Source organism: Sus scrofa, chromosome 16 (assembly GCF_000003025.6).
Source record: "Sus scrofa isolate TJ Tabasco breed Duroc chromosome 16, Sscrofa11.1, whole genome shotgun sequence".
NCBI classification, from domain to species: domain Eukaryota; kingdom Metazoa; phylum Chordata; class Mammalia; order Artiodactyla; family Suidae; genus Sus; species Sus scrofa.
This window is the reverse complement of record NC_010458.4, coordinates 49,085,333-49,112,934: the sequence shown is the minus strand read 5'-3', so window position 1 is coordinate 49,112,934 and position 27,602 is coordinate 49,085,333. Positions and strand designations below refer to the sequence as shown.

Sequence of the window (27,602 nt, the reverse complement as noted above, 5' to 3'; positions counted from 1 at the left end):
ATAACAGGACAGCATTCGTAAGAAGGAACACTTACTTGGGAAGATGCCTTATGAGTACATCTTTGCATATTGGTTGCTCAGCCAAAGTGAGCCAAAATTCGCAGGCTTCTAAAGCCACATTTTCATCTTGATCTTGGGTCCTCTGCAGCATGTACTGTAAACAAAGGAGCCTTAGTATTAATCAGTTTAAATCATGTAATTAAAATAAAGCTAATCTGATTTCATGAAGTTAATGGTCTTTTGCTATGGACTTGTATTTTATAGTCATTCTCAACTTAGGCTTTGCATTTTTAAAAAAGCTTCCTAGTCAATTCTAAAACAAAGCCAAACTTATTAAGAACTACTGATTTGGAATATTTCCTAATATAAAAGACTCCATTAAATCTTTCATAAGATGGAAAATCTTTTAACTACTCAAGCTGTCTCTTGCAATTACAATTAACCCTTGAAAAATCCCCCAAGTAGTCAAAACTCACATGTAACATATAGCCAACCCTCTACATACATGGTTCCTTTGTAACCCCACTTCCTCATCCATATTCAACCAACCCTGGATCATGCAGTACTGCAGTATCTATTTAGTGAAAGAGATTCTTGTAGAAGTGGACCTGTGCAGTTCAAAGGTCAACTATATATACTTTCATGTATTTAAAGATATAAAATACAATTACAAAGTTTTTTAAAATTTGTAAAAACAGTGACAGCTCTTTGTCAACTATAATTTGCAGTTACCAATAAAACAGATTTATCATATCCTTTGAACATAACCAAGCCAAATTCACCCTTGTTGGAGGGACATCATCAAATCCTCAAATCTATCACTCTTCTAAAAACTTACATGTAAAAACAAAGTAAATATATTCAAAGGCACAAATTCCCAATGTACCTGGGACTGAAACTGGAGTCAATTGATGAATTCTTCATACACATCCTCTGCTGGATAAATGCCTCACATGACAAAATATGGCAACACACCATGTATGATACGCAGCCCCTATTACACCCCACAGTATGTCCTACTATCATGCTGAGTATTGCTGAATAAAGAGCTGTAGCCTTATAAATTAGGCTCCCTATCTATTACATGGCAAGCTCTCCCACTAAACTTTCAACCAATTCTACACCTGATTCTTCTAAACACTTCAACAGAACAGGCTCATCAGAGAAAATATCATTTATCCCTATCTTATGCTTATACACATCCTTATCTCTAAAACTATCTTTTTCGATGTTTTAGAAAAAAGGGAGTTGCTGTACATCATGGATCCTAGCCTTCCTCTAACGGGTCTTAGATGCCATCCTTTAAGTACAACTCTATTTAGTATTATGAAAATTAGGTGGTATAGTATGACTCTAGCAATGAGTATTGCTCAATAAATTACTTTCTCCTAATAATTATATCTTGCTATTATGTGTTCCTTTAATTATGGCTGAACTGTGATCAATGTACCTAGAATATCATAGTAAAGTAATTTTAATCACCCAGGACTTCTAAAAGGTTTACTAGAACTCACTATAACGGTTATGTATTCTCTACTCAGAAATCTCATTGTTACCATAAATCAAAAATTTGTCAGCTCAATTTACCATTAATGGGCAGAAAACAAACCCTTAACTACCACAGTTGTATTGCCCTAACCTGTATCTAATAAATATAAATAATCTAAATATTTCCCAGTTACACTGGTTAAAAGCATCTTCTTTAGGTAACTCCCCCCCCCCAATAACATCTTAAATTTCATGAAAGAGAAATCGCCATAAACTTCTAACTTTAAGACAATCATATCTATTTTTTTTACAGTACCCCAACAAATGTGTTAAATCAACTGGAAAACAGTGGCTTCACATTACACACTTTCCGCCCATGATTTTTCTTGCAGGGGAAGAGAGGAGAATACCTTCAAATTGCCTGTATTACCTCAACTATATTATGCATGTGAGGAAGCAGGCGATCCATTCGAACTTCAAGCAACATCACAAGTGCCCGGCACACATTTTTCCGTACCTCTGGTTCTTCATCACCAGCCAATGCAAAAAGATTCTATTGCACAAGAAACATTTTTTTTCCCATTAAGTATTCCAAATATTTTAGAAAGGTTCACACACAGTAACTAGTATTCTGCAAGTTGGCAACATTTAAAGAAACCATAAGAAGATATAATACAAATAAAGGCTTATGAATTGGCCACAAAATCAGGTTGAAAAGTAAGACAAATGTAGGATGGTAACTGCCAAAAATTATGATTTTGGTAAATAGTCCATAGCCACGCTTTTTGATAGAGTATGAGTGGTTACGTTTTGAAGTCATTTTTAGTTTATGAGAATAAAACCATCTCATTAGGACACAGGACATTCATCCAGCTTACCCAGAGCAGAGAAAATCATAATTACTGTCTGTCAAGAGATTATTCCTACCAACTTTGATTCTTAATAGAAACAAGTTCTATAAAAGCCCAAACAATTGGGAACTATATGCTAAGTTTCTAACAATTTAACCCTAAACTTCTGCTCTTCATTGAGGCAACTACTGAAAAAGTAATAAAAGTAGCATCTGACCTTATGCCATTCTTAAGTTTCTCTGTGAGGTTAAAAAAAAAAAAAGTCAAAATGAACAGACTATTTCACTTAACTGCACAACTCTGAAATGTTGCTATTCAATTTTATAGAAATGGAAGTTTCAGATGTATGTAGCCTGTTAGCTACATGATCTGAATTTGGTTTTCGCAAAATCTCAAGCCCACACTCATTTCACTATACCAACAATTAATTCTTCACTAGAAGAACAAATTATCTCTTGCAGAGGTTCAAGTGGAGATAAAAGAAAAAAACAGTAAGCCTTCCTCATGTCACTCCAGATCTTTTACTTTATTTATACACACACACACACACACACACACACACACACACACGCAAGTCCACTGAAAGCAGTAAAAAGAGGAGTTCCTGTTGTGACTCAGCAGAAACAAATCTGACTAGTATCCTTGAGGGCACAGGTTTGATCCCTGGCCTCACTCAGTGGGTTAAGGATCTGGCAATGCTGGCACCTACAGCTCCGATTCAACCCCTACCCTGGGAACCTGCATATGTTGTGGGTGTGGCCCTAAAGGGGGGGGGGGAGTAAAAAGATCATTAAAATAATTGAGTAAAATTCACTGTCTCTTTCCGGGACCATAGAACTGTCTGCAAATCGGTGAACCTGACATCTTATTATAAGAAAAAGGTAAGGCAATGGAAAAATTTAAATATCAAATGTGACACTATGTGAAGTACTGTTGCAGCATTTAAAAATCTTTGATCATTCCAAGTCCTGCCTCTACTTCTGAGGCTTTTGCAACTCTGCAGTTGTTCTTTTAATCAGATAAATTTTACATGGTCAGAAAGAATACCGTTTTTCCATCAGATGCTGCTTTTATGTTAGCTATACATCCTTCTTTAAATCTGATGTTGTCTTAAGTATGCTTACCCACCTTTGCCAAGGTTATGTTATACCCCTGTATTAGTGACCAATATACTTATCATTAATAGGCATGACTTCAGCCCCTAATAGAAACACTGGTAATTGAAGAAAATGAACCACTTATTCATTTAGTAAATAGTTACTAAGAGCCTACTATGCGTCAGACACCTCCTCTGGAGGTTTGCTGCTCTTATAGGATGGAGAACTGGTTCAACCTTATAGGACTATCAAGTAGCTAAAAAGTGTTAATGTGATATTTAACACTAATGGAAAATATTTTAAAATGTCAGGAAATGTTTATATTAAACGAGTATAGATAGTCCTGTGCAATATTTATTTTCAGAGAGCATTTATTTTAAATCATATTTCTGTATAAGTTCCTGGTATGTCTACCATTGCTCCCTTCATTAAACTGTGAAAGAAGAACACTAGGAGGAAATACTATTATTTTTACAACAAAAACCACTACTGCTTCTAAAACTAGTAAGAGCAGTAGTCAACCATGTGGAATGCTTACTTTGTGGCAGGCACTGTTACAATTTATTTTTCGCCAATATCTTTATAACAATCCAACAAAGTAGGCCTATACTTTATAGAAATTGAAAACATCAGTTAAATAAGGTTCCCAAGGTTAACAGTTACTAATCTGTGAAGCTGGGATTTGAACCAACGGAATCTTCCTCCCGATTTCTAATACTGTCCCCTACCCTCTATAACAAACCAGACTGACAACGACCCCGACTAGGATCCATGAGGATGTGGGTTCGATCCCTGGCCTCGCTCAGTGGGTTAAGGATCTGGTGTTGCTGTGAGCTGTGGTGTAGGCTGCAGACACAGCTTGGATCCCTCGTTGCCATGGCTGTGGCGTAGGCTGGCAGCTGTAGCTCCGATTCAAGCCCTAGCCTGGGAACTTCCATATGCCACAGGTGCGGCCCTAAAAAGAGGGGAAAAGAAAGAAAAAAGAAAACATCTTAAAGCATGAAAATTCTTTATGTACCCCCAGCACCAGTTACTCAGTAAAACACATTAAAGATGAATGTTTTGACTTCAACTTTTAAATGGCTAGAGGAGTCCAATGGCTACTATTTGTAGTCTATTGGTAAAAGATATTTAGAAAGAAGCCTGTCAATTTAAGTGATGAGAAAAAAAATGACATGGGGTCTCCCCCTCCCCTTTCTTGTAATTTCCCCAAAGAGATACCAGCAGTAGGTCTCTATTTAAAGGATTTTCTTTTTTTAAAGAATAGCCTAAAAGGAATAATTAAACTTCATTTGATGAAAATAAAAGTGAAGTGTTTAAGCAACTTTAATAATCCTTCCACAATTGCTGTTATAAAGCAATAGTTCTAAAAAGGAACTCTACTGCTTAGGGTTCATGGCCAGAAAACTATACTCTTGTCTTTCTGCATGAATCAACCTTCAGAAATGCTTGCTGAAATTTGAGTCAATTTTCCTCTTGAAACTTCTCATTTTACAGCAAAAGCCAATGGAAAAATAGAATTACTATCCTTTTAGTCTCCAGGTTTAGATTTCTTACCAAAAAGCTTATACAACCTCTTTGCCTTTCAAATAACGCAAATGAGCTGAGAGGTTTAATTTCCATACGCAAATTAAACAGTATATTGAAGTAGAAATTTTTATAGTATAATTTTTTAAAAAATATGGCCACACCTGCGGCACTGGAAGTTTCTCTGCCAAGGGGTCAAATCAGAGCTGTCTGCAGCTGGGACCTACACCACAGCCATGGTAAAATCAGATCCAAGTCAACTTGCAACGCCAGATCCTTAACCATCGAGGTCAGGGATGGAACCCACATCCTTACAGAGAAAACGTCAGGTCCTTAAGCTGCTGAGCCACACTGGGAACTACCTCTATGATAAAAATATTAAACACATATATACCATAATCAACGTCTGTATGATATAAGTAGAATAGAGAAAAGAAGTAAGAGAGGACAAGTAGCTTTATTTTTGGTTAAGGAAAATCATACGTCTACTGTACCTACCTTTAATACTATCAGAAACAAATTTAACTAAGTATTGACAGTTCATAGTTACAAATTATTACATTTATAAAATAAAACTATGCAATTAACATTTTCTAACCTTCTCAAGGTGGGTGAGGAGGACAAATCTTACCTCAATAAAGGAATCAATGTGCAACATCAGAGCTTGAGTTCTACTTATGATAAACTGATTGACACATGCAACAGCATGAGACCTAGAAACAAAATTTAAAATTTAACATATGCTCACTGAAGCTTTTTTCCATTTACAGAAGACCGGCAAGAAGTTAAACATTTCTCCATAAAAATATTATAGCGCATGTAGAGCCACACATACACCCCTCTAAAAAGAACTGAATCAAAATTCTCCATGTATTAATACATCATTCACATTCTTTCCGTGTTAAGTGAAAAATGCAGGTTGTGAAATAATATGTTAATGCTTCTGAGAAAGTGGAAAAGTATCTGAAAGGACAGGTTCACACTCAAGAGTGGGGAGGTTGGATGGGAATTTATTATTTAAGATTTAAAAAACAATGGATATGTATGTCTTTTGAGACTAAAAAATGGAGAATGGAGTTCCACAGTCTGTGTGTGCTGACATCTAACTGAATCCCAAAACAATTGTTAAAAATACACCCATAATCCAATCACTTACTACCTTTCACTTCTCTAGTCCAAACCACATCTCCCAAGAGGACTACCCCAATAGGTTCTATTTCCTGACTTTCGCTATGCCTCACTACCTGTCTGACAAAGAACAAGGTCACCTTATTCAGATTGTTCCAATAAAATAATCTATCTTTTCTACAAAAGGTATGTATTTTTAAGCTTTGCAGGCCACATAAGACCTCTGCGGCAGCTTTACTACCTGCCCACTCCCCAGCCTTTTAAAACATGAAATCATTTATGGCTCACTGGTCATAGATGGATTTGGCCCCATAGGTCAGAGTTTGCTGACTAATGACCTAGACATTCCTTTATAATGTGGCTAGTCCCTACCTCTCTAACTTCATTTCCTACAATGCTACAGTTTTTTTCTTTTGCCATGGTAAGAAGTTTGTTCCTAACTCCGGGGACTTTGTACTGCAGTTTAGTCTTAAAATGTTCTTTGCTTTGATCAAAGACTTGCTACTTTACTTTGTTCACGTCTCGGGACAACCTTTACAGAGATAAAATACCTTTGAATCACTGTCTAACCCCTTATTCTGGTTGTTTTCCCACAGTATTTATCATGAAATAGTATTCATCACAAGGCAGGGGGTGAGTATGAACAAACTGTGTTATTGCCACACAAAGGAATAGTACACAATAGTCAAAACAAGTAAGCTATAGTGACACAACACTATGGATGAAGCCTAGCAACAGAATATTAAGTTTAAAAAGTTTAAATTCAGTTTAATACTTTTGATAAAGTTAAAAAGTGAAACATACATATTCACACTCACACAATACACATACAATAAATTTACTTCTTTAAAAAATGCAAGGGAAGGATAAACTTGGGATTAGCCATAGGCTGTTGTCAAGGTCTTAGCTTTTGTTTTGAGCAATGGATTTGAGCGGTTATAAAAACCAATAAATAACTAAAAACTAAATGGAAGCAGGCCATGAGAATGTGTTGTGAGCTAATAAGAATCATAACCAAATTTTGTGTACCTCTAGAATGATGTTTTAAAATGGCTGATTTTTATTCATGTGAGAGATAAAAATATATTCCTTTGCCTCATTCCACATTCTCAAAGTCCAACCATTATCAAAAGGGAAAAAAACACCATTATGACTACCTAGTAAACACCACTTACACTGCATTAAAAAGGTTTTAAATAATAATACTGAATGGTAGATATTTAGTGCACAGCTAAAATACATACCAGGTAGTCATTTACTCAAATATACCTTTAAATGAAAAGTTCTGACAGTAAGTACAACAGAATCTCAAATGAGTAGTAATGAAAACAAATATGTATTAAAATTACAAAATAAATTTTTTTCTTTACAACTGCACATGGAAATTCCCAGACTAGGGGATGAATTGGAGCTGCAGTTGAAGGCTACCCCACAGTATGGCAGTACTGGATACGAGCTCTATCTGTGATCTGCCCTGCAGCCGGCAGCAATGCTATAACCTTAACCCACGGAGCGAGGCCAGGGACGAGACCTGCATCCTCAGAGAGACAACGTCCAGTCCTTAACCCACTGAGCCATGATGGGAACTCCACAAGAGAAACTTGTATTCAGCAATGATGTACCAATTACCAGGAATATGTTTTTCACTGTTCAGTTTTTCTTTTAATTGCTGAGAACTGGTGACAAAAATAAAGGAGGCAGATTTCCTAGGGAACACGAACTTCTCTATTTAATTAACTATACCAGGAAGAGAAACATTTTATTTTAAAAATTAATTTATTTGCATGACACTACCACAAATAAACACCTACTAAGTTCCTATTCTATTAGTACACACTTAATTAAATCGAGGTAAAAAGAGTCAATCAGAGAATATAAGAAAAAGGTGACTGGAGTCCCAATTACTCTCTGATCACACTGTTGAAACTATAATCCTTTGGAATACAGGCTGGAATCATGAAGTCCCAATGGGCATCTGAACTAATATACAGACCATTCTTACACCAAAGTTCATGACTTGAATGCTTCTAAATCATTGCCTCTTTAATAACTGCATAATTTTTACTTTAGTACTATGTTTATTCTACAGAAAGCATGAAATAATGACAAGTGGATATAAAAATCAAAGCAACTGACAATCAGAAGAAAAAGTACTAACTTCTCCACAGAAACAATGAACAAAAGTCAAGAAAAGAAATGGGGAGCATAACTGCCTGGGGAACTTTTGGTGAAATAACAGTTAAACACACTTCAATAGTGTAATAAAAGCATCATGATTATTATATAGGTTGATAGGACAACTGATTGTAATAAAGGCTAATTTAATAGCCTAAATATTTCAATAACTATATGCTAGGAACTGTTCAAGGAACTAGAATAAAGAGGAACACAAAGCAGACAATGTTAACTCCAGGACCAGCCAACCAGGCCTACTATGTGCTTTCAGGTGCACTCAAAAAATCCTTCCACCTTCATGCTTAAAATGTTTTTATAATTAGAAGCAAAACCCTTAAAACTAAAATTACTTAATAATAGATAGCATATTGAAGGAATTTCTACTACGTACTTGTACTTGGAAAAGTGCATAAATAAAAACACAAAAGAAACCCCAATGACCCCCCCCAAACACAATTCATTTTAGCTTTACACAAAGGGCTTTAAAAGTGTGACTGTTAACCCCTATAAATGTAATTAACCATACAGAAAGTAGAAAACTGTCCATATTCAAAGCAAATTTCATCAGGGTCAATCAACATTTCACAGGCTATTATTAAAGGAATAAATTTCAATTATCAAAAGTCCACCTTTATAAAAATATTAGGTAATACAAAGTAAGGGAGGGGTCAGGTCTGCATCAGTTTATAAATTAATTGAATACTGGCTATATAGATACCTTATTTTTGGACTGCTGTGCTTGAAGAACTGTAAAAATTTGGGAATCATGATGTTGAGAGGACGGTCTAAAACATCACTATCTAAAATCTCAGCAGAATCTTCACAAATCTTCTGAAGAGCTCCAAATGCTCCCTGTAAAGGATATTTCGGTTATGAGAATTAAAAGTGAAGACCATTTTATTTATTTTTGGCTGTACTTGATGTGGAAGTTCTTGGACCAGGGTCCGAACACGTGCCATAGCAGCAACCAGTGCCACAGCAGTGACATTACCGAATCCTTAACCTGCTGCACCACAATGGAACTCCAAACTGAAGCCATTCTAAAAACAAATTAAGGAATATTAACGAATCTGTATGGATAAATGCTTTCAGCCCACATAAAATCTGCCTCATAAAAATCAGTACTCTGGGAGTTCCTGCTGTAGCACAGTGGAAACAAATCCAACTAGCATCCATGAGGATGTGGGTTCTATCCTGGGCTTCACTCAGTGGGTGGGTGAAGGAGCCAGTGTTGCTGTAAGCTGTGGTATAGGTCACAGATGTGGCTTGGACCCTACACAGCTATGGCTGTGGCATAGGCCTGTAGCTGCAGCTCTGATTCGACTCCTAGCCTGGGAACTTTCATATGCCACTTCTGCGGCACTAAAAAAAAAAAAAAAAAAATTGGTACATTGAATATTGAATCATCAATGTAACAAAAATTTTTTATACCACTGTGTTATCTAAAACCTCAGTTTAAAAATGGTAGCATGGGAGTTTCTGTTGTGGCTCAGTGGTTAATGAATCCGAGGAACCATGAGGTTACGGGTTTGATCCCTGACATTTGCTCAGTGGGTTAAGGATCCAGCGTTGCCGTGAGCTGTGGTGTGGGTCACAGACGTGCCTTGGCTCCCGTGTTGCTGTGGCTAGCAGTTACAGCTCTGATTGGACCCCTAGCCTGGGAAACTCCATATGCTGTGGGAGCAGCCCTAGAAACGGCAAAAAAAAGACAAAAAAAAAAAAAGGTAGTATGTTTTAATTTGAGCATTAAATGACAATTTTGGTTGGCAGAGATTGTAATAAATGTTATTTAACTCAAAAACCTAACTTCTAAATAATCATGCCAATTTTGACTTAACACTAATTTTTCTCTTACTAAAGACCAGTTACTAAAATGGAATGTAAAATTCTATACTTAAGTATAAGTGTATTTAACCACTGAGTCCTCTTTTTTTTGAAGTACAAAAAGAAGTCTTAATTATAATGAAAAAAACCATTTACATGTAAACCATTCATTGACAAAAACTGTTAAAAGTGCAGGCAATTCAAATTGGCAACGACTTCCTTAACAATCATTGAATACCAAAGTGGCTAACCTAATAATCTCTTGTACACAGTATGTAACCTACTAGTTAGCTCAACAATCTACTTTGCTTATAATTCCATCAGCAGCACCTTGCTGCTTATTCTCCACACTACAGTTGATTTAAGAATACTGTTATTTCATGTTAACAGTTTAAATTTTTTATTCTTGGAAAGCACTTAAAATTTTGACCTCCTTCTATGTTGTTATCATTACTCCAAAACACAATTTAAATTTTTGTCAGCTGTTACCTGATGACTAAATACTTTTCTTTTTCTGTAATCTTAAGAGTTTTTTCCAAGGCATTATTAGAAAATGCTTATAAGAGAATTAAAGTTTTTTTTTTTCCTCTTCCTTTGAGGGAGGGAGAAGAGTAACTTAAAGACATTAACTCTCTACCAAGTCAGGTCTGGCAACAAAATGTTAAGAGAAAAACACCAATTTCTTTTTAGGTCTTTTCGTGCCTGCTCTGCCTCCAAGCCTTGCTTTTTTTTTTTGCTTTTTGGGCTGCACCCACAGCATATGGAGGTTCCCAGGCTAGGAGTAGAATCAGAGCTACAGCTGCTGGCCTACACCACACCCACAGCAACACGGGATCCGAGCTGTCTCTGCAACCTACACCACAGCTCAAGGCAACACTGGATCCTTAACCCACCAAGCAAGGACAGGGATTGAATCCACAACCTCATGGTTACTAGTCAGATTTGTTTTTGCTGTACCACAACAGGAATTCCCAAGCCTTGCTCTTTTTTCAGAGGGAGATAAGTCACTGCCTTAAGTGAGGCAAAACCTCTGAAATGACTTCCATTTAAGAGATTTCTACCCAAACTGGAAGCCAACTAATGAAAGAGATAGTTGAAGTACTCATTAAGTGAGAAATTAAAGGAAAACAAATCCATACAGACTCATGGGGAGCTCTCATCTCCCCAAATGCAAAAGTTGCTATGGATTTGGTCAGTGGCAAACAACAAGCAATTTTAATTAATATGATCAAAACTATACGAGATGTACCTCAGACATACAAAGAGGCACAAAAACAGTTTAGAAACTCTGATAACATACGCATGGTCTGGAAATTTGATAAATTTAATTAAGTCCATGTTGGAAAAATACTACATCACCCAATTAAGCTCGCTAATAGCTGTTTTATATACCTACTCAAGAATAGTTTTGAAACACAAAACAAGGTATTTTTTCTGTAGGAAATACAGTAAAGAGGTTTTATAACTTAGCATTCTTTATAGGAAACAGTGAGATAACTGATTACTAATATAAAACATAAAGGTAAACTTAGGCTTTTCTGAGTTTTTGAAATTTCAGCGAAAATATTTTTTTTCAAGGTTACTAAGACATGACATGACAAAAACAAATGAAAAACCACGTATGATGCAAAAATCCTTACCTCACAAGTGTTGTAATCTTCAGAATCCAAGAGGCTACAGAGTTTTGGTAAGAGGTCAGGCCAATTCTGCAATTCTCCCTTGGAGGCTATAGTTGTAATCAAAATACCTTGAAAGAAAATACACATCTTAGAAAATCTGAATGTACAGTGTTAGATACTGCCGTGTGAACAAGCACAAGCCAATGTGTGTGCTCACCTGTGCACGCATGTGGATGTGCACACACACGTTTAAATGTTCCAAATCAGCCTAAGACTTGCAAATCATGTCAATAATAACATTCATCCAGGACCCTCATATCACCACAGCACATCTGTAGAAAACCCACAGCATAAATCAATCTGTTTCTAATCTTATTTTCCAACATTTCACTCTTTTTATTTTTTATTTTTTTGGGACCACAACATGTGGCATACAAAAGTTCCCAGGCTAGGGGTTGAAGTCAGAGCTGCAGCTACCAGCCTACACCATAGCCACAAGAAAGCCAGATCCCAGTGCCTGTGAACTATACTGCAATTCACGGCCAGATGGTCAATCCACTGAGGGAGGCTAGGGATCAAACCCGCCTCTTCATAGGTAACAGCTGGGTTCTTAACCTGCTGAGCTACAATGGAAACTCCACCCCTTTTTATTTTTAACAAGTATCTGTACAAAAGACTGCGAATGGCTCTTCTCCAACAAAACCAAAATAGTTCTATGAGTTAAAATTACCCCTATTTTATAGAAATTATATATAAGAAGATACACAAAACATCACCCAGAGATTAAGTGTTAGCAGCACTTATCTCTGAGTGATGTGTCTGAATCTGCTAGATTCAAATAAAAAACATATCGGGAAGTTAAGAACAGCTTAATGGTAAGCTCAAGACCTCGACTCATGAGAGGAATCGAAAGTAGATGAGCTATCAATCCAAAAAATCCTACATGATCATTCTTCTGGCAACAATTCCCCTTCTGCAGATAAGCCATACACTCCCACAACAGTTTCTATTTACTGGATCAAGGGTAAATTGCTGGCAAGGTGATACTAGAATCTTGGAGGATGAGTAGCACATCTATGATCATGTCACTCCAAGCAGATTACTTCAACTATGCTGTGTAGCTTAGTTGTGATAGCTAAGGATTATACAAAATAAATAAAAACATAACAAAAAAGTTTTGCATTAATATTTCCCCCGCCTTAGTAAATTTAGCATTTGTAATATAATGTACTATGCTTCATCTCTTAGCACCATAACTAAGAGAACAAATTGACAGTAGGCAAACTGTATACTCTAGGCTTCAAAATACTAATCTGTAAAAAAAATCTAAAAAAAGAAAAAAAAAACAAAATGAGGAGTTCCCATCGTGGCTCAGTGGTTAATGAATCTGACTAGCATCCATGAGGATGCAGGTTCAATCCCTGGCCTTGCTCACTGTGTTAAGGATCTAGCATTGCTGTGAGCTGTGGTGTGGGTTGCAGGCTGGTAGCTACAGCTCCAATCTGACCCCCAGATTGGGAGTCTCCATATGCCTCGGGTGCAGCCCTAAAAAGCTGAAAAACAAAAAAACAAAAAACAACAAAAAAAAAAAAAAAAGAAAAAAAGGATAAGCTCTCTCTTCATAGTTATTTTGAGAATTAAGTGAGATATGCACACAGAACGCCTGGCACACAGCAAATACTCAATACTTATTACCAAATAGCAAATTCCACTGTTTCCACGTAAGTTAAATTCTCTTTGAATTGTCCACAGCTAGTTTTGAGAAGCTTGCTCCCAAAAGTAAAGAGTTAAAAAATGGGAAGAGTAGTTACTGGCCAGTATCTATTGTCCATTAAAAAATTACATGGTAAGGTCAAAGTATTGGTAGCATTTTAAAGCTATGACCCTTATAATCAAATGCCTCCTGGAAAGGTCAAAAATTTTATTCTCTCAAGTTAAAATATAAAATAATTGAGGGAAAGAAAGCTCTGTATCTGCCTAAAGGAAACCAAGCAAGTCTTAAAATAAACAACAGTAGAAATTAAACACAAGCTACAACTTGGTACTAACAGTCTGCTGACAATCACTGACTTCGGTTAAGAGGGTATTAAAGAATGTTGACAGACTGACATATTCAAATTTATCTGGTCCCATATAATCTCATCCACTCTCAAAAAAATCTTCTAATGCCAGCATATATGCAAAAAGTGAAAAATTATTAATTCCCAGTGTATACAACATAAATGGGAGTGAAAACTGGTGTGTTCGGCAATACCTATTAATATCTGAGATATTTAAAAAACTTACCTTGACACACTAATACCACTTCTATAAATGAATTCTATATAAACTTTCCCAACTGTGTATGAATACATATAAAAGGATGTTCACTGAAATAATAAAATTACAAACCAACCATATATCCCTTAATAGGAAAAACAATGTTTTACGTCTCTCAAATGGATTACCACAGACTATGAAATTCAGTCCTTCCAAATACACTTTCCTGGCAAGACTGCCAATATGTACTGTTAAGATTAAATAATTTTTAAAAAGACACATACACTCACTGTCCTTTATTACCAGTGTCAAGGGTTTGGTAGATAATTAGGAGGGTACAGGAGAATAACCTAGGGAGACCTTTTTCTCAAATCATACATACCATCTATCCGTAAAATCAGTTATAATGGCAGTGTTTAATATTTGGAGGAGAATTACAAGTTTCTGCCTCTTTTCCTATTTATTTATTTTTTTGGTCTTTTTAGGGCCACAATCACAGCATATGGAAGTTCCCAGGCTAGGGGTCCAATCAGAGCTGTAGCTGCCTCAGCCACAGCCACGCCAGATCTGAGCCGTGTCTGTGACCTACACCACAGCTCACAGCAATGCCAAATTCATAACCCACTGAGCAAGGCCAGGATGGAACCCGCATCCCTGGATACTAGGCAGGTTCATTACCACTGAGCCATGATGGGAACTCCAAGCTGCTGCTTAATTAAGAGATCAACTGGGTACTTCTTTTTGGCTGCCCCGAAGCATATGGAGTTCCCTAGCCAGGGATCAGATCTGAGCTGTAGTTGCAACCTACGCCGCTCCTGCAGCTATGCTGGATCCTTTAACCCACTGTGCCAGGCCAGGGAGTGAACCTGCATCCTGGTGCTGCTGATCCTGTTATGCCACAGTGGGAACTTTTAAACTGAGTAATTTTCAAACCCACCATGAGACAAAATACACAAATGCAAACTTTTAACGAAAATGATTATGGAGGTTCTTAACTGACTGCCATTTAACCAAACCGCCAGATTAACAGAAGCTTTCCAGGTCCTTGTAAAATGTAGCTACTGAAACCCCATGGCATATTGGTGGGCTATTCCACAGTACACATCTATTTCTGCTTATACCAGGTGATACGTGCTCGAAGTCAGTTGTGTTAGCTCCTAAACCTATTTATACCAGTTCCTCTAAGCATTACAACACAATATTCTATAATACAAAGTTGTTCCCTCCCTGAAAACAAGTTGAACACTCAAAAGACTCAAATACTGCTGTAATTAGGAATAGACAAGGCAAATACTAAAAACGAGGGGGAAAGTAATAAAAATCTAAGGCTCTATATGGAAGCTGTATTACAAAAAGTTTTTTACATGAAAAACAAATTGAAACTGGAAATTATACCCCATACAAGAGTATACGAGGAAGACATAATTAAGGACCCCAAAGAAAAAAAGTAGTCCTAAATTAATATCACTTGTTAGTGCCCTAGTCTAACCAGCTTTGATTAAGCAACTACCAGTGAATCGGGTCTCTATTAGGAGTGCTTCTACTGCTTAACTGTTAACATTATTTAAAAAGCAGCAATGTAAATTTTTCTCCATCACAATTCAACTAGAAATGGATGAAAAAATTCCTATGCAAATGGTCTGTCCTATCAAAACCCAGTTACAAACAGGCTAAGCAAAACTGTAACAATACTTACCTACAGTGGCTCTAATCAGAGGAGAGGAGTCACCGATATTGTTTAAACATTCACTCTTAATAAAGTCTGTTACACCATTTGGGAAATTCTGAAAATGTGCTTTCACATTATTCTTCAAAATAAGACCACTCAATGATCTTGTGGGTTCATCTGTAATAAAGTAACAACAGCACTGAGTTTTAAAGTAGTTTTCATTTCAAAATATACAAAGAACAGTAACTTTAAAAGAATTCAAAAACTGATTACATTTCGGTAATTTTGCTGTAACTAGGAAAAAAATATACCATAAGTGATGATCAAATGATTACCATGATTTATAGTTCAGGGTATCTCAACCTCGGCATTATTTGACATTTAGGGCCAGGTAATTCTTTGTTGCTGAGTGCTAAACTGTGCCCTCTAAGACGTTTAGCAGTATCACTGGCCATAAGTGCCAGCACTACCTCTCTAAGTTGTGACAACCAAAAATGTTTTCAGATGTCAAAAGTCTCTTGGGGGCAGTGGGAGGTTAGGGGGTTAAAACTGCACCTGGTTGAGAACCACTGATTTAATCTGAATTACTTTGGTTTACATATGGCCACTGTACTCAAGCTTTATTGGAACATGATATAAACATCAAATTACAGATCTGAAAGTATTAGTCTCTAAAGATATCCCATTAAAAAATTAAGTGGACAAGGAATATATGGGATCACCTTCACATACAAATAATTTTCGTTCAATTATAGCATGTTTTCACTTGCCCCTGAGCAAAAAAAAAAGGGGAGTAAAACAAATTTTAAATTTTCAAGTTTTTTAAAAAATAGAATTTACTTAAAGTAAGTTTAATCCATAGACGATGTTAACAAATTTTTAAGAATTGATTTAATACTAGCAGAATATAACTGATGCTTTAACAACTGGAATCATGAACAATACCAACAATACTTTCTAAATGCTAATTAGGTACTAATCGTTGCTAAGTGCTTTCCAAGTAATTTTGCATTTATTTATTCCTCATAACCTCATGGGACAGGAATTATCATCTCCACTGCACAAACAAGGAAACTGAGGCCATTACCAAATTCACACAAGGATACAAAGTGGGGAAGCCAAAATATCAACCTTAGGAGTCTGGCTCCAGAGCTTACACTTGATGTACTAAACAGTATCATCCTCCTCTAAGGGCTAGAAGACATGAAGAGCTGGTGTACTGAACAGAGTATGCTCTCAGAGCATTGCTTTTAAAAAATAAATACCCCAAGCCTGTTTATAGTTAGAATGCTCCCAAAGTCTGATTGGCACTGAAATCTTCCAAGGGTAAAAGCTTCCAAGAGGGAGGCAAAAAGATAGCATTTCTTTGCAAATAAACCCCATTCAATCCATTGCAGCAATTACAGCCTACAAGCTTTTTACATCACTCTTTAAAATGTCTTATTGGTTTCAATTAGCACCAATCAGTAACTTAAAATGAAACAAAAATACTTATGAGTTCCCACTGTGGCTCAGTGGTAACAAACTGGACCAGCATCCATGAGGATTTGGGTTAGATCCCTGGCATCGCTCAGTGGGTTAAGAATCCAGCGTTGTCCTGAACTGTGGTGTGGGTTGCAGATGTGGCTTGGATCCCAGATTGCTGTGGCGTGGCACTGGGCAGCAGCTGCAGCTCTGATTCAACCCTTAGCCTGGGAACCTCCCTATGCTGCAGGTGTGGCCCTAAAAAGCAAAAGAATAAATCCATTTACTAAATATTTAAGTTCTCATAGCATTATCTGGTTACAAACTGTGGGGAAATAACTTCCAAATTAAGAAAAAATACAGAGAGTTCCTGCTATGGCACAGTGGGTTAGTGATCCAGTTTATCTCTATGGCATTTCTAGATCGATCCCCAACTCAGTGCAGTGGGTTAAGGATCAGGCATTGCCACAGCTGTAGCATAGGTCACAGATACCTGGCCCAGGGAACATCTACTTATGCCCCAGATGTGGCAGAAAAAGGAAAAAACAAAAACAATAGTTCCCTCAGGGCACAGCAGGTTAGGGACCTCACTGTAGTGGCTTGGGTTTGATCCCTGACCTTGGAACTTCCAAGTGCCACAGACATGGGGGGGGGGGGGAGAAGAAACATCATATGTTTATTATCAAACCAGGAATATTAACTGCTGAATTTAAACATACACTGAAGGACTGTCTAGTTTCTTAAAACTTACATTGAGAAAATTTTTAAAAATTTCCTGTCTCAATCAAAAAATTAGATGTCTTAATCTTACAAATAAAAAAATCCCTAAAATTAACTAGAACATTATTTCAAAATACTTCAAAATAAATCACTATACTGTGTATAGATTATTAAAATCTGAAGTAATATAAGATTAGGGACTTTTTTTTTTTGGTCTTTTCTCTTTAGGGCCAAACCCACTGCACATGGAGCTTCTCAGGCTAGAAGTCTAATTGGAGCTGTTGCTGCCAGCCTACACCATGGCCACACCAAATCCAAGCTGTGTCTTCGACCTACACCATAGCTCACTGCAATGCTGGATCCTTAACCCACTGAGCAAGGCCAGGGATTGAACCGCAACCTCATGGTTCCTAGTAAGATTCATTTCTGCTTCGTCATGACAGGACAGATTAGTGAGATTTTTAAGGCCATTAACCTGCTAGTGCTTGGAGTTGAGACCTCACAGACCATCTAGGTAGTCTAACACAGGCATTCTGTGATTGAAAAAACCCTGAGAGATGAAATGAGTGTTAAGAGTCTAAGGCTTATTTACTACCTAACTCCAAGTGCAGCATTTTTACTAACTGCACTGTGGCTTCTGAAACACCAACCAGTGAAATGGGTACAGTGCTTTCATTTAGAGGATGCTAGTCAGTTGCTCAAAAAATACCTGAGTGCCTTCTGGGTGTCTGACAATATTTCAGGAAGGGAATACTAAAACAATTACACAAAGAACACGTCTCACTACAAGGTAAGCTCCTCGAGGGCAGAGATTCTCATTACCTTTGTTCACTTTTATTGCCCCTGAGCCAGCAAACGCCTGGCAAAGAAGTACTACTCAGTAAATATCTATAAACTAAATAAAGTCTAGAGGAACATATTACCTGTATGAGAAACAGTCATATGACCATGTCACTGAGAAATTCTGGAAATAATTTAAAATTGTTTTAAATTAATTTTTAAAAGCTTCATGCATGCTAGAACTTTTTAAAAAAAGTTACAAGAGCCTATGAATAGAATGATCTTATTTTTGGTTAAAATTTAAAATAGTACATAGCCATATAGGAGTGCAGAATTAATTAAGAGATTAACAATTATTTGAATGGTAGGATTATATGTGATTTTTCATTTTGGTTATCGGAGCTTTCAGTCAAATATGATCACACAGTTATTTAGCAAATCCTGCATTCAAACTGGGTATTAAAAGAAATAAATCTTTATGACATTCATAAGGAATTTAGTACAAGGACTAAAACAAAACACCAAAGCAGAATTTGCAACATTCTTTTCACTTGCAAAGAATGAGGGAATTTATTACAAAAACACACAATTAACAACTGAATGCTCATCAAGCATCCAAATGCTTAGAGTAGTAACTCTCGCAATTCCACATCTTCAAAGCAACTGGTTACTACAAAATGAAACCCTTAGAAATGAAAAAAATCTCATTACATTTTAACACATCTCAAAGACATTTTTAAAGTGTAAAAAACTTCTAAGTAATCAATACAAACCTTACTTACCTTCAGATTTTAGTTTTGTAAGAACAAAAATCAGGTAGTTGTTAAAGTCTGGATATTGATTGAGTTGTTCCAGTTTCTAGAACAAACAGTAGTTAAGGAAACTGCTCAGTGTAATCTACAGAAGAAATTTAAGTACTTTAAATCTAAAAATCAAGAATCTCTTGTAATTTTTAGTCTTCTACTTTTTTTTGGTAGGAATAAAGTTACCTTATTAAAACCATCAATAGGTTATTCTAAGAACACACCAGTGGTTGTGTAAAACCTCTTGGGTGCTTTACGGTTGAAAGAGTAAACCTAATATTTTACAACAATTATATTTAAAACGACATAAGCCAAGATGCACCATCAACATAGGCACACATCACAGTAAAATTTTTTTTCAAAACAATTTCTTTGACTTACTTGAACTTAAAAACCTAACCAGAAAAGTAGGTATCAAAATGACAAAATAAAAACCATTCCAGAGAAACAAAAACAAGTCTTTTAAAGGTCATTTGGGGAAATTATAAAATTGCCTTTTAACAAAATATTTTTAGACTCATTTGCTCTTTAGAAATCAAAAATTAAGATAAAATGCTATTCATGTGCAAGTCTACATATCAAATCTTATTACATAGAGTCAGTATTACAAAACTATTACCTTGCAATAGTTCTACTATAGTGCTTGTCCACACCTCACCCCACATCTAACATTTCCAGACCAAGTGTGCAGCTATTTCATTCTGTGGATAAACAATGACATAATGCCACTGTCTTTCTTCGAGCCCTCTTAATCCTGATATGCTTTTTAATAACACCCTTAATAGTGTTTTATTAGATGAAAATCAGCTAATTTTTTCAATAGACCTAAACCTTTAGGTTAAATCCATGATACATACTCCAGGTACACCATTATTACCTATTCATTACACAGAATACTATCTCAGTGTTCAGTGATTGGAACGTGACCATGAAGATACATTTCTCTAGAAAAACTTCAAAGTGTAAACTACTTTCTCTGGCCAAAAAATTCCACTGACTTCTTTAGTGAATGGCCAAGATTAATAGCACACTGATATGCTAATAATTTTTCATAAATATTCTTAATAAGGTTTACTTTCTTAAAACTCAAGCTATGTATCCATACTAATAACGGTCTTTCAAACAGTGCTCAAGCCTATACAAAAACAGTAATTAAATACATTCTTTCCTAAGGAGACACAAAAGAACAATGTCGTCATTAGGCACTTTGAAAATACAAAGCAGTGTGTCTTTTTAAATACGTTTAATCTCTACCTACTGAAATTTAATTTGTTCCTTAAGCAGAGGGCATCCTATGCTCCAATCACACAGAATAAACTGTAAATGTGACTGTTAGTCTGATACTGTGCCTAGCATTTAAAAGTTATTTAATAAACATGTCTAACACAAGAAATGACATACAGTTCTGAATAAGAAATTACAATGCGGTTTTGGGCTAACTTAAGAAATAACTGTCATATAACACCCACAATTTATCAAATATTAAAATTCTATCATTCCTGCGGCTGTGACAACACAAAATAAGACCTAGCCACAACTACGTTTCAGATACAAGCTCCAACACACTTCAAAATGAGTATTCTTCTCAGTACTAGCAGTATCCAAGCAAAACAGCTTAAAAAAAAAAAAAAAAACCAAGTAGACCTAAATCATTAACACATCCATTTTTAAATGAGCAGTATTAATTAATCAAGAGCCTAGATACTTATCTATTGAAAGTTTTGTACTAGCAATGCAGTATTTCTTTGAAAAACTTATCTACCACAGAGCCTCAAATAATTTTACGTTTATGTGTTTCAAATTTAAGTCCAAACTACACCAAACATACTTATTAAGCAATTTTCCTGCTAGTTAACAATAACAATTAAGAGGTTTTTGCAAAAATAGTTAAACTTTCTAAAGAATTAACTTCATCTTAACATAGCGAGATAAAAAGGTTATTTATGATCGGGTGAATCTGTTTCCTTTATAGGACGCAGTAAGAGCTCTTCATTTGACCACAGCTTAGGGTACTACAAAAAGCACACACTGCAGAGGTTTTGCCTAAGCTTTTCCGCCTCTAAAATCGTAGCAACAGGACCGCCAAGCCAGCAAACTCGATAAAGACGGGTAACTGAGCAGACAGTCCTAAGCCAAAGACTGAAAAAGAAAATCTCACTTGGGAGCCAGGAAGCTTGCAACAGGTGTTGGCAGAAACAGTTCCGGGGTGAGGCCTGAGACCCCTCAGGTCTAGTTCTCCAGGGCTTCAGGGCAAATGCCTGGAAGAAACCCCAGGCCCAAGACGAAGGCAGTTCAAACCCCGCGCCAGCTCCACCCCACTTCAGGCCGGCGAGCCCCGCAGCACACACAGCGCCCTCCAGCCGGCCTCCCGCACGGTCCGCCGCCCCCACCGCAAGGGCGCATTGTGTGAGACAGCGCGTCGGGGGTCGGGGTCGGCGCCGGCACCCGGCCGTTCCAGCCTGCGCCGCTCTAATCCCCCGTAGCGAGTCTGCGGCGGGCGGGGACGGTGCGGCCCCACCAGCGCACATGTCGTGATCCCGGGCGGCGGCCGGGAGCCCCCGCCTCCCGCGGGCCGGAAGCCGGCGGCGGCGGCGCCCAGGACCCGGGGCACGAGGGCCGCGTGCGCGAGGCGCCGAGCAGGGGCGGCGGCGGCGGCGGCGTGAGGGCCTCTCCCCGCGGGCCGGCGGGCGGACGGAGGGCGGAGGGATCCGGGGAGCGGGAGGAGGGGGAGGGGCGGCGGGAGCCACCCGGCCGCCGAAGAGCTGGGCCCGCGCCGGGCGAGCTGCGCGGGCGGCGGCGAGGCCTCGCAAAGGATACTTGTTGCACGGTTCTCTGGATGGTGGTGTCTGGGGACTGAGACTCCTTCAGCAGCTGCAGGATTTGCTGAAGCCCTTGCTCGTCAGGTTTCCACTCATACTCCATCTTGGTTTGCTGCAAATAAAGCCAGACACAGGAAGAGACGGAGCAAATGTTACTCCTCGTACACAGGCCCGAGGGCTTTCCGCGCCGAGCAACCCCCCTCTGCCCCGCCAGAACGACCCCTGCATTCGCCGGATGCCTCGGACCTTCCTGGGGTGCCCCGAGGGAAGTCTCAGACGGTGAAAGCCAGGGGAACTGATCCCAGCCGCTCGGCCGCCAACGTCTGCTGCTGCTGCTACCGCCGCGGCCGCCGAGCGCAAGGAGCCGACCGGACTGAGTCACCGCGAATTTGCAATCTGGCCCCTAGATCCGCTCACGGGAGCCCCCTGGGTCCTAGTGCCACGCAGTTTTATCCAACCCAACCGAACTCTAGTTCAGTCCAGATTATTACTGATTTAAGGGCTAATCAAAAACCAAGTCCTTATCAAAACCCCTGCAAAACACCTGAATAGATCCGATTTGGGGTTTAGTCATCTTAAATTAACATGGTTAGTAATTACGAAAAACTGTAATAAGGAAAAAAGCGCGATAACTCCCGGCAGCACAACAATACTTAGAAGAAATAAAAATGTTAACGTTTCAATTTGATATATAAAGCACTACATATTAATATTTAGTCTAAAATATTAAAGATGCATTGCAATCACAACCCATACTTCAATATACTCAATTTTGTATTTACAGTTTCAGAACTTGACTGAAAAAAAAAATGCGTTCCCCTGTAAACTTCAACTTTTGAACTGAAATGAAATAAATTTTATCTGAAATGACCACATTTCACAACCAATGATTTGGGTCTGAAGGAAAAACAAGAAAAATAATGTAATTTTACAACCAGATAGTTTTATTCTATTAATGTTTTCATATATATTTTCTCACTTTATTACCACTCCGACAACAGGTGTTATTTGCCCCCATGTGGCAATGGTGGAGCAAAAAGATCTGAGCAAATTACCAGTTAATTAAGACTGGGAGGAGAATACAGGTTTCTCAAACTACTATGCGTTGCACCTGCTACAATCAATGGAAACTATTACATCAATGACACAGTTTCCTTAAAACTAAATATGTAAACAAAAACAAAACTTAAGTATCAAGCAAAAAAATTCTTGCATTAATGTCCTTCAGAAGTGGCCACCAGTGGGATCATTAGGCCAAAATAAGTATATCTAAAATTTTCTAATAGTTATTACTAGATTACTTTCCCAAAATGGTTATGCAACCAAAAGTCACCAATGTTTCCCAAATATCCACGAGCATGTTCTTTTAATTTTTGCAAATCTTATGGGTGAATATTTTAAATTCCTCCTGATTCTGGAGTGGGGAGGGAGTGGGAGAAGTGGGGAAGGGGAACCTAAAAGTCTGAGCCTTAGTTATGAGTCAGAGCTGCTACCATGCGTATCTCACCTGGTGAGGTGACAAGTAGGACAGCCTACTTAAGTCCTTAGTTGCCTTTCTGAACAAAAAACTAATGCCAGAGGCTAATAGCAGCTAAGTCCGAAAGATACCTTCATCATATCCATCCTGAGGATGACTCCCCATAATATCATAATAGCAATCTTCCTTCTTTTTTCTTGCACTCAAATAACAGAATTCTTTTTCTTTTTGAATAGCTTTGTATTAACATTTAATCTGATCAGCCTATGATAATGGGATAGGGAAAACGGAGATAGACCTTTCCTCACACCTTACTCAAGTCATCTGGGAACAAAAGGCTACCAAAAATATTTGATTGTTCTCATTAATTATTAGAGAAATGCATATCAAAACTATAATGAGGTACACTTCACACCAGTCAGAATGGCCATCATTAGTAAGTCTACAAATAACAAATGCTGAAAAGGATGTGGAGAAAAGGGAACTGTCCTACACTGTTGGTGGGAATGTAAATTGGTATGATCACAATGGAAAACAGTATGGAGGTACCTCAAAAAACTAAATATAGGAGTTCCCGTCGTGGCGCAGTGGTTAACAAATCCGACTAGGAACCATGAGGTTGTGGGTTCAATCCCTGCCCTTGCTCAGTGAGTTAACGATCTGGCGTTGCCGTGAGCTGTGGTGTAGGTTGCAGACGCGGCTCGGATCCCGAGTTGCTGTGGCTCTGGCGTAGGCCGGTGGCTACGGCTCCGATTGGACCCCTAGCCTGGGAACCTCCATATGCTGCAGGAGCGGCCCAAGAAATAGCAGCAACAACAACAACAACGACAAAAGACAAAAAAAAAAAAAAAAAAAAACTAAATATAGAACTACCATATGATCCAGCAATCCCACTCCTGGGCATGTATCCAGACAAAGCTTTCATTGAAAAGGATACACGCACCTGTATGCTCATGGCAGCACTATTCATAATAGCCAAGACATGGAAACAACCTAAATGTCCACTGACAGATGAATGAATTAAGATGTGGTACATATACACAATGGAATACTACTCAGCCATAAAAAGAACAAAATAACGAATGCCACTTGCAACAACATGGATTGGACTAGAGACTCTCATACTAAGTGACATAAGTCAGAAAGAGAAAGACAAATGTCATATGATGTATCTTATATCTGGAATCTAATGTATGGCACAAACGAACCTGTCTACAAAAAGAAACACACCCTTGGACATGGAGAACAGACTTGTGGTTGCAAAGAGAAGGGGAGGGAGTGGGGTAGACTGGGAGGTTGGGGTTAGTAGATGCAAACTATTGCATTTGGAGTGGATAAGCAATGAGATCCTAGTGTGTACTACAGGGGAGCTAATTTAATCATTTGTAATGGAACATAATGGAGGATAATGAGAGAAAAAGAATACATATATATATGTATGTATGTATGACTGGGTCACTTTGCTGTGCAGCAGAAATTGACAGAACATTGTAAATCAACTGTAATAAAATTTTTTTAAAAAAATTAACACATCAAGGAGTTCCCATCGTGGCACAGTGGAAATGAATCTGACCAGGAACCATGAGGTTGAGGGTTTGATCCCTGCCCGCGCTCAGTGCATTAAGGATCTGGCGTTGCCATGAGCTGTGGTGTAGGTCGCAGATGCAGCTTGGATCTGGCATTGTTGTAGCTGTGGTGTAGGCTGGCAGCTATAGCTCTGATTAGACCCCTGGCCTGGGAACCTCCATATGCCGCAGATTCGGCCCTAAAAAGACAAAAGACAAAAAAAAAAAAAAAAAAAAAAAAAAAAAAAAAAAAATTAACACATTGAAAAAAATAAAAATTAAAAAAACATTTGATTGCTAACAGCTTGATAAGAGATCTCAGGCTACTCTGAACTTCCACACCACATTTTCATTATTATGCAACCACTGCCACCGCTATCTCCAGAACTTACCACATTTCAACAGCCATCAGAATTAGGAAGACTCTTACAGGGTTGCCAGAGATATCACAGGGATATTTAGATAATGTCTGAAGTACTTCAGGTTAACGAAGCAAATCATAATTATGGTGTAGAAATCATTTAAATAGTAAATACATCAATTAAATAGAACATCAAGATTAATACTACATTTTCTTAAAATAATTACCATTCTTTTGGCATGTTGAAGACTCAGGTACAAATGTTCAAAAAGGCAAGCAGGGAGTTCCCGTCGTGGCGCAGTGGTTAACGAATCCGACTAGGAACCATGAGGTTGTGGGTTCAATCCCTGCCCTTGCTCAGTGGGTTAACGATCTGGCGTTGCCGTGAGCTGTGGTGTGGGTTGCAGACACGGCTCGGATCCCATGTTGCTGTGGCTCTGGCGTAGGCCAGCCACTACAGCTCCGATTGGACCCCTAGCCTGGGAACCTCCAAATGCCACGGGAGTGGCCCAAGAAATGGCAAAATGACAAAAAAAAAAAAAAAAAAAAAAAAAACAATAACAACAACAACAAAAAAACCAAAAAGGCAAGCAGTACTTCAAATTCTTCTTTTAGACTACCCAAGTTCATGCCGACTGCTCAAGAAATTCGGTGGTATGTCCCTCCTCCTCACAAAAAGGCATTTCAATAAGCCAAAACAGTCATGTGAACTACCTAAACAGACAATGGCTGGAATAAAAAGCTTGCAAGAGCTAAGTTACTGTAAGATAAACTATTAGGCTTCAGAAAAACTAAAACTTACTCAAGAGCCCTAAGCTGTAAAGAACTTGAATTTACATTAAAAGTTTGAATTTACTAGAGTTGATGTGAGATCAAGAAGGCAGACTGTTTGAAAAAAATTAAAATATGTAGTTTTTTCCCTGCTCAAGAAGCTGTAAAGTACAGTTTAAAAAGTGGAGAGATGGTCTGGACTCGACCAACCTAAATTTAAATCCTAGGTTTTCAACTGTGTAGCTATGAAAACCTGGGCAAGTTAATCTGAGTCTCAGTTTCCCAACTATACAATGCGAATATACTAACTCTGTAAGAGCATTATAGGTAACTGCCTGGCATACAGTATGGTTTAAAATATAGTAGTTTTAATTGTTACATCAATGATTTTCTACTACCTGCAAGATAAAATTTAACTTCTGTTCATGTAAGAGGCTCTTCATGATCTGGTCCACTACCTCCAGAGACAGCTCAACCTCTTACAACTCAACCTCCAACTTCCATGCCGCAGCAATTCCAACTGCACCTTTTGCACTCCTAAGCCTTTGAATATAGATTTCCATCTGGAATGCCCTCTTTAAGTATGACCATGTGGCAAACTCTATCTCACTCTTCAGAGACATCCTTATCTACTCAGTTTCCAAATATCTGAGTCTCCTTTGGCACTATGATTGATCCTGGATGCCATTTCTCTTCTGTGACAGGATTGCAGGACCTCCCCACAAGATTTAAATTGTGTTTTTCATCACAACACTACAGTTTATGGCTATTTCCTCTTTAGAAACTATCATAATTATTTCTAGATCTGTCTTAGCAACATGTCATGTATTTCTTGAGAGCAGTGACAGTGCCTTTTTGCCCTCAGCCTAGCAGCGTGATTCAATCAATATTTACTGAAAAAATACTATTGTTGTTCATTACTCAAATACTATTATTGTCCATTAATTCAAGTAAATAAATTTAAGTTGAGCAACTACCATGTACTCAGTGAGCATTCAAGATTCAAAGGTAAGTGGAGTTCCTGTCGTGGCTCAGCAGTAACGAACCCAACTAGTATCCATGAGGAAAAGGGTTCAATCCCTGGCCTCGATCAGTGGGTTAAGGATCTGGCGTTGCCATGAGCTTGTGTAGGTCGAAGACGCAGCCTGGATCTGTTGTTGCTGTGGCTGTGGTGTAGGCCGGCAGCTGTAGCTCTGATTCGACCC

At 38.1% G+C, this 27,602-nt stretch overlaps 1 protein-coding gene across 2 annotated transcripts in view; it reads right to left on the bottom strand.

Moving 5' to 3' along the window:
• TNPO1 (transportin 1) overlaps positions 1-27,602 on the bottom strand; it is a 103,241-nt gene that overhangs the window by 38,992 nt on the left and 36,647 nt on the right. The window contains exons 1-9 of one of the 2 annotated variants that reach the window (XM_003359811.5): positions 22,470-22,790; positions 22,222-22,335; positions 19,384-19,459; positions 15,665-15,814; positions 11,731-11,837; positions 8,985-9,118; positions 5,595-5,676; positions 1,919-2,041; positions 36-154 (exon numbers count right to left, since the gene is read on the bottom strand). In XM_003359811.5, coding sequence (XP_003359859.2) covers positions 36-154; positions 1,919-2,041; positions 5,595-5,676; positions 8,985-9,118; positions 11,731-11,837; positions 15,665-15,814; positions 19,384-19,459; positions 22,222-22,326 — 896 coding nt within the window. In that variant the 5' untranslated portion in view covers positions 22,327-22,335; positions 22,470-22,790. Of the gene's footprint in view, positions 1-35; positions 155-1,918; positions 2,042-5,594; positions 5,677-8,984; positions 9,119-11,730; positions 11,838-15,664; positions 15,815-19,383; positions 19,460-22,221; positions 22,336-22,469; positions 22,791-27,602 lie in introns of those variants that run through there. The other variant, XM_021076714.1, reaches the window with a different exon arrangement.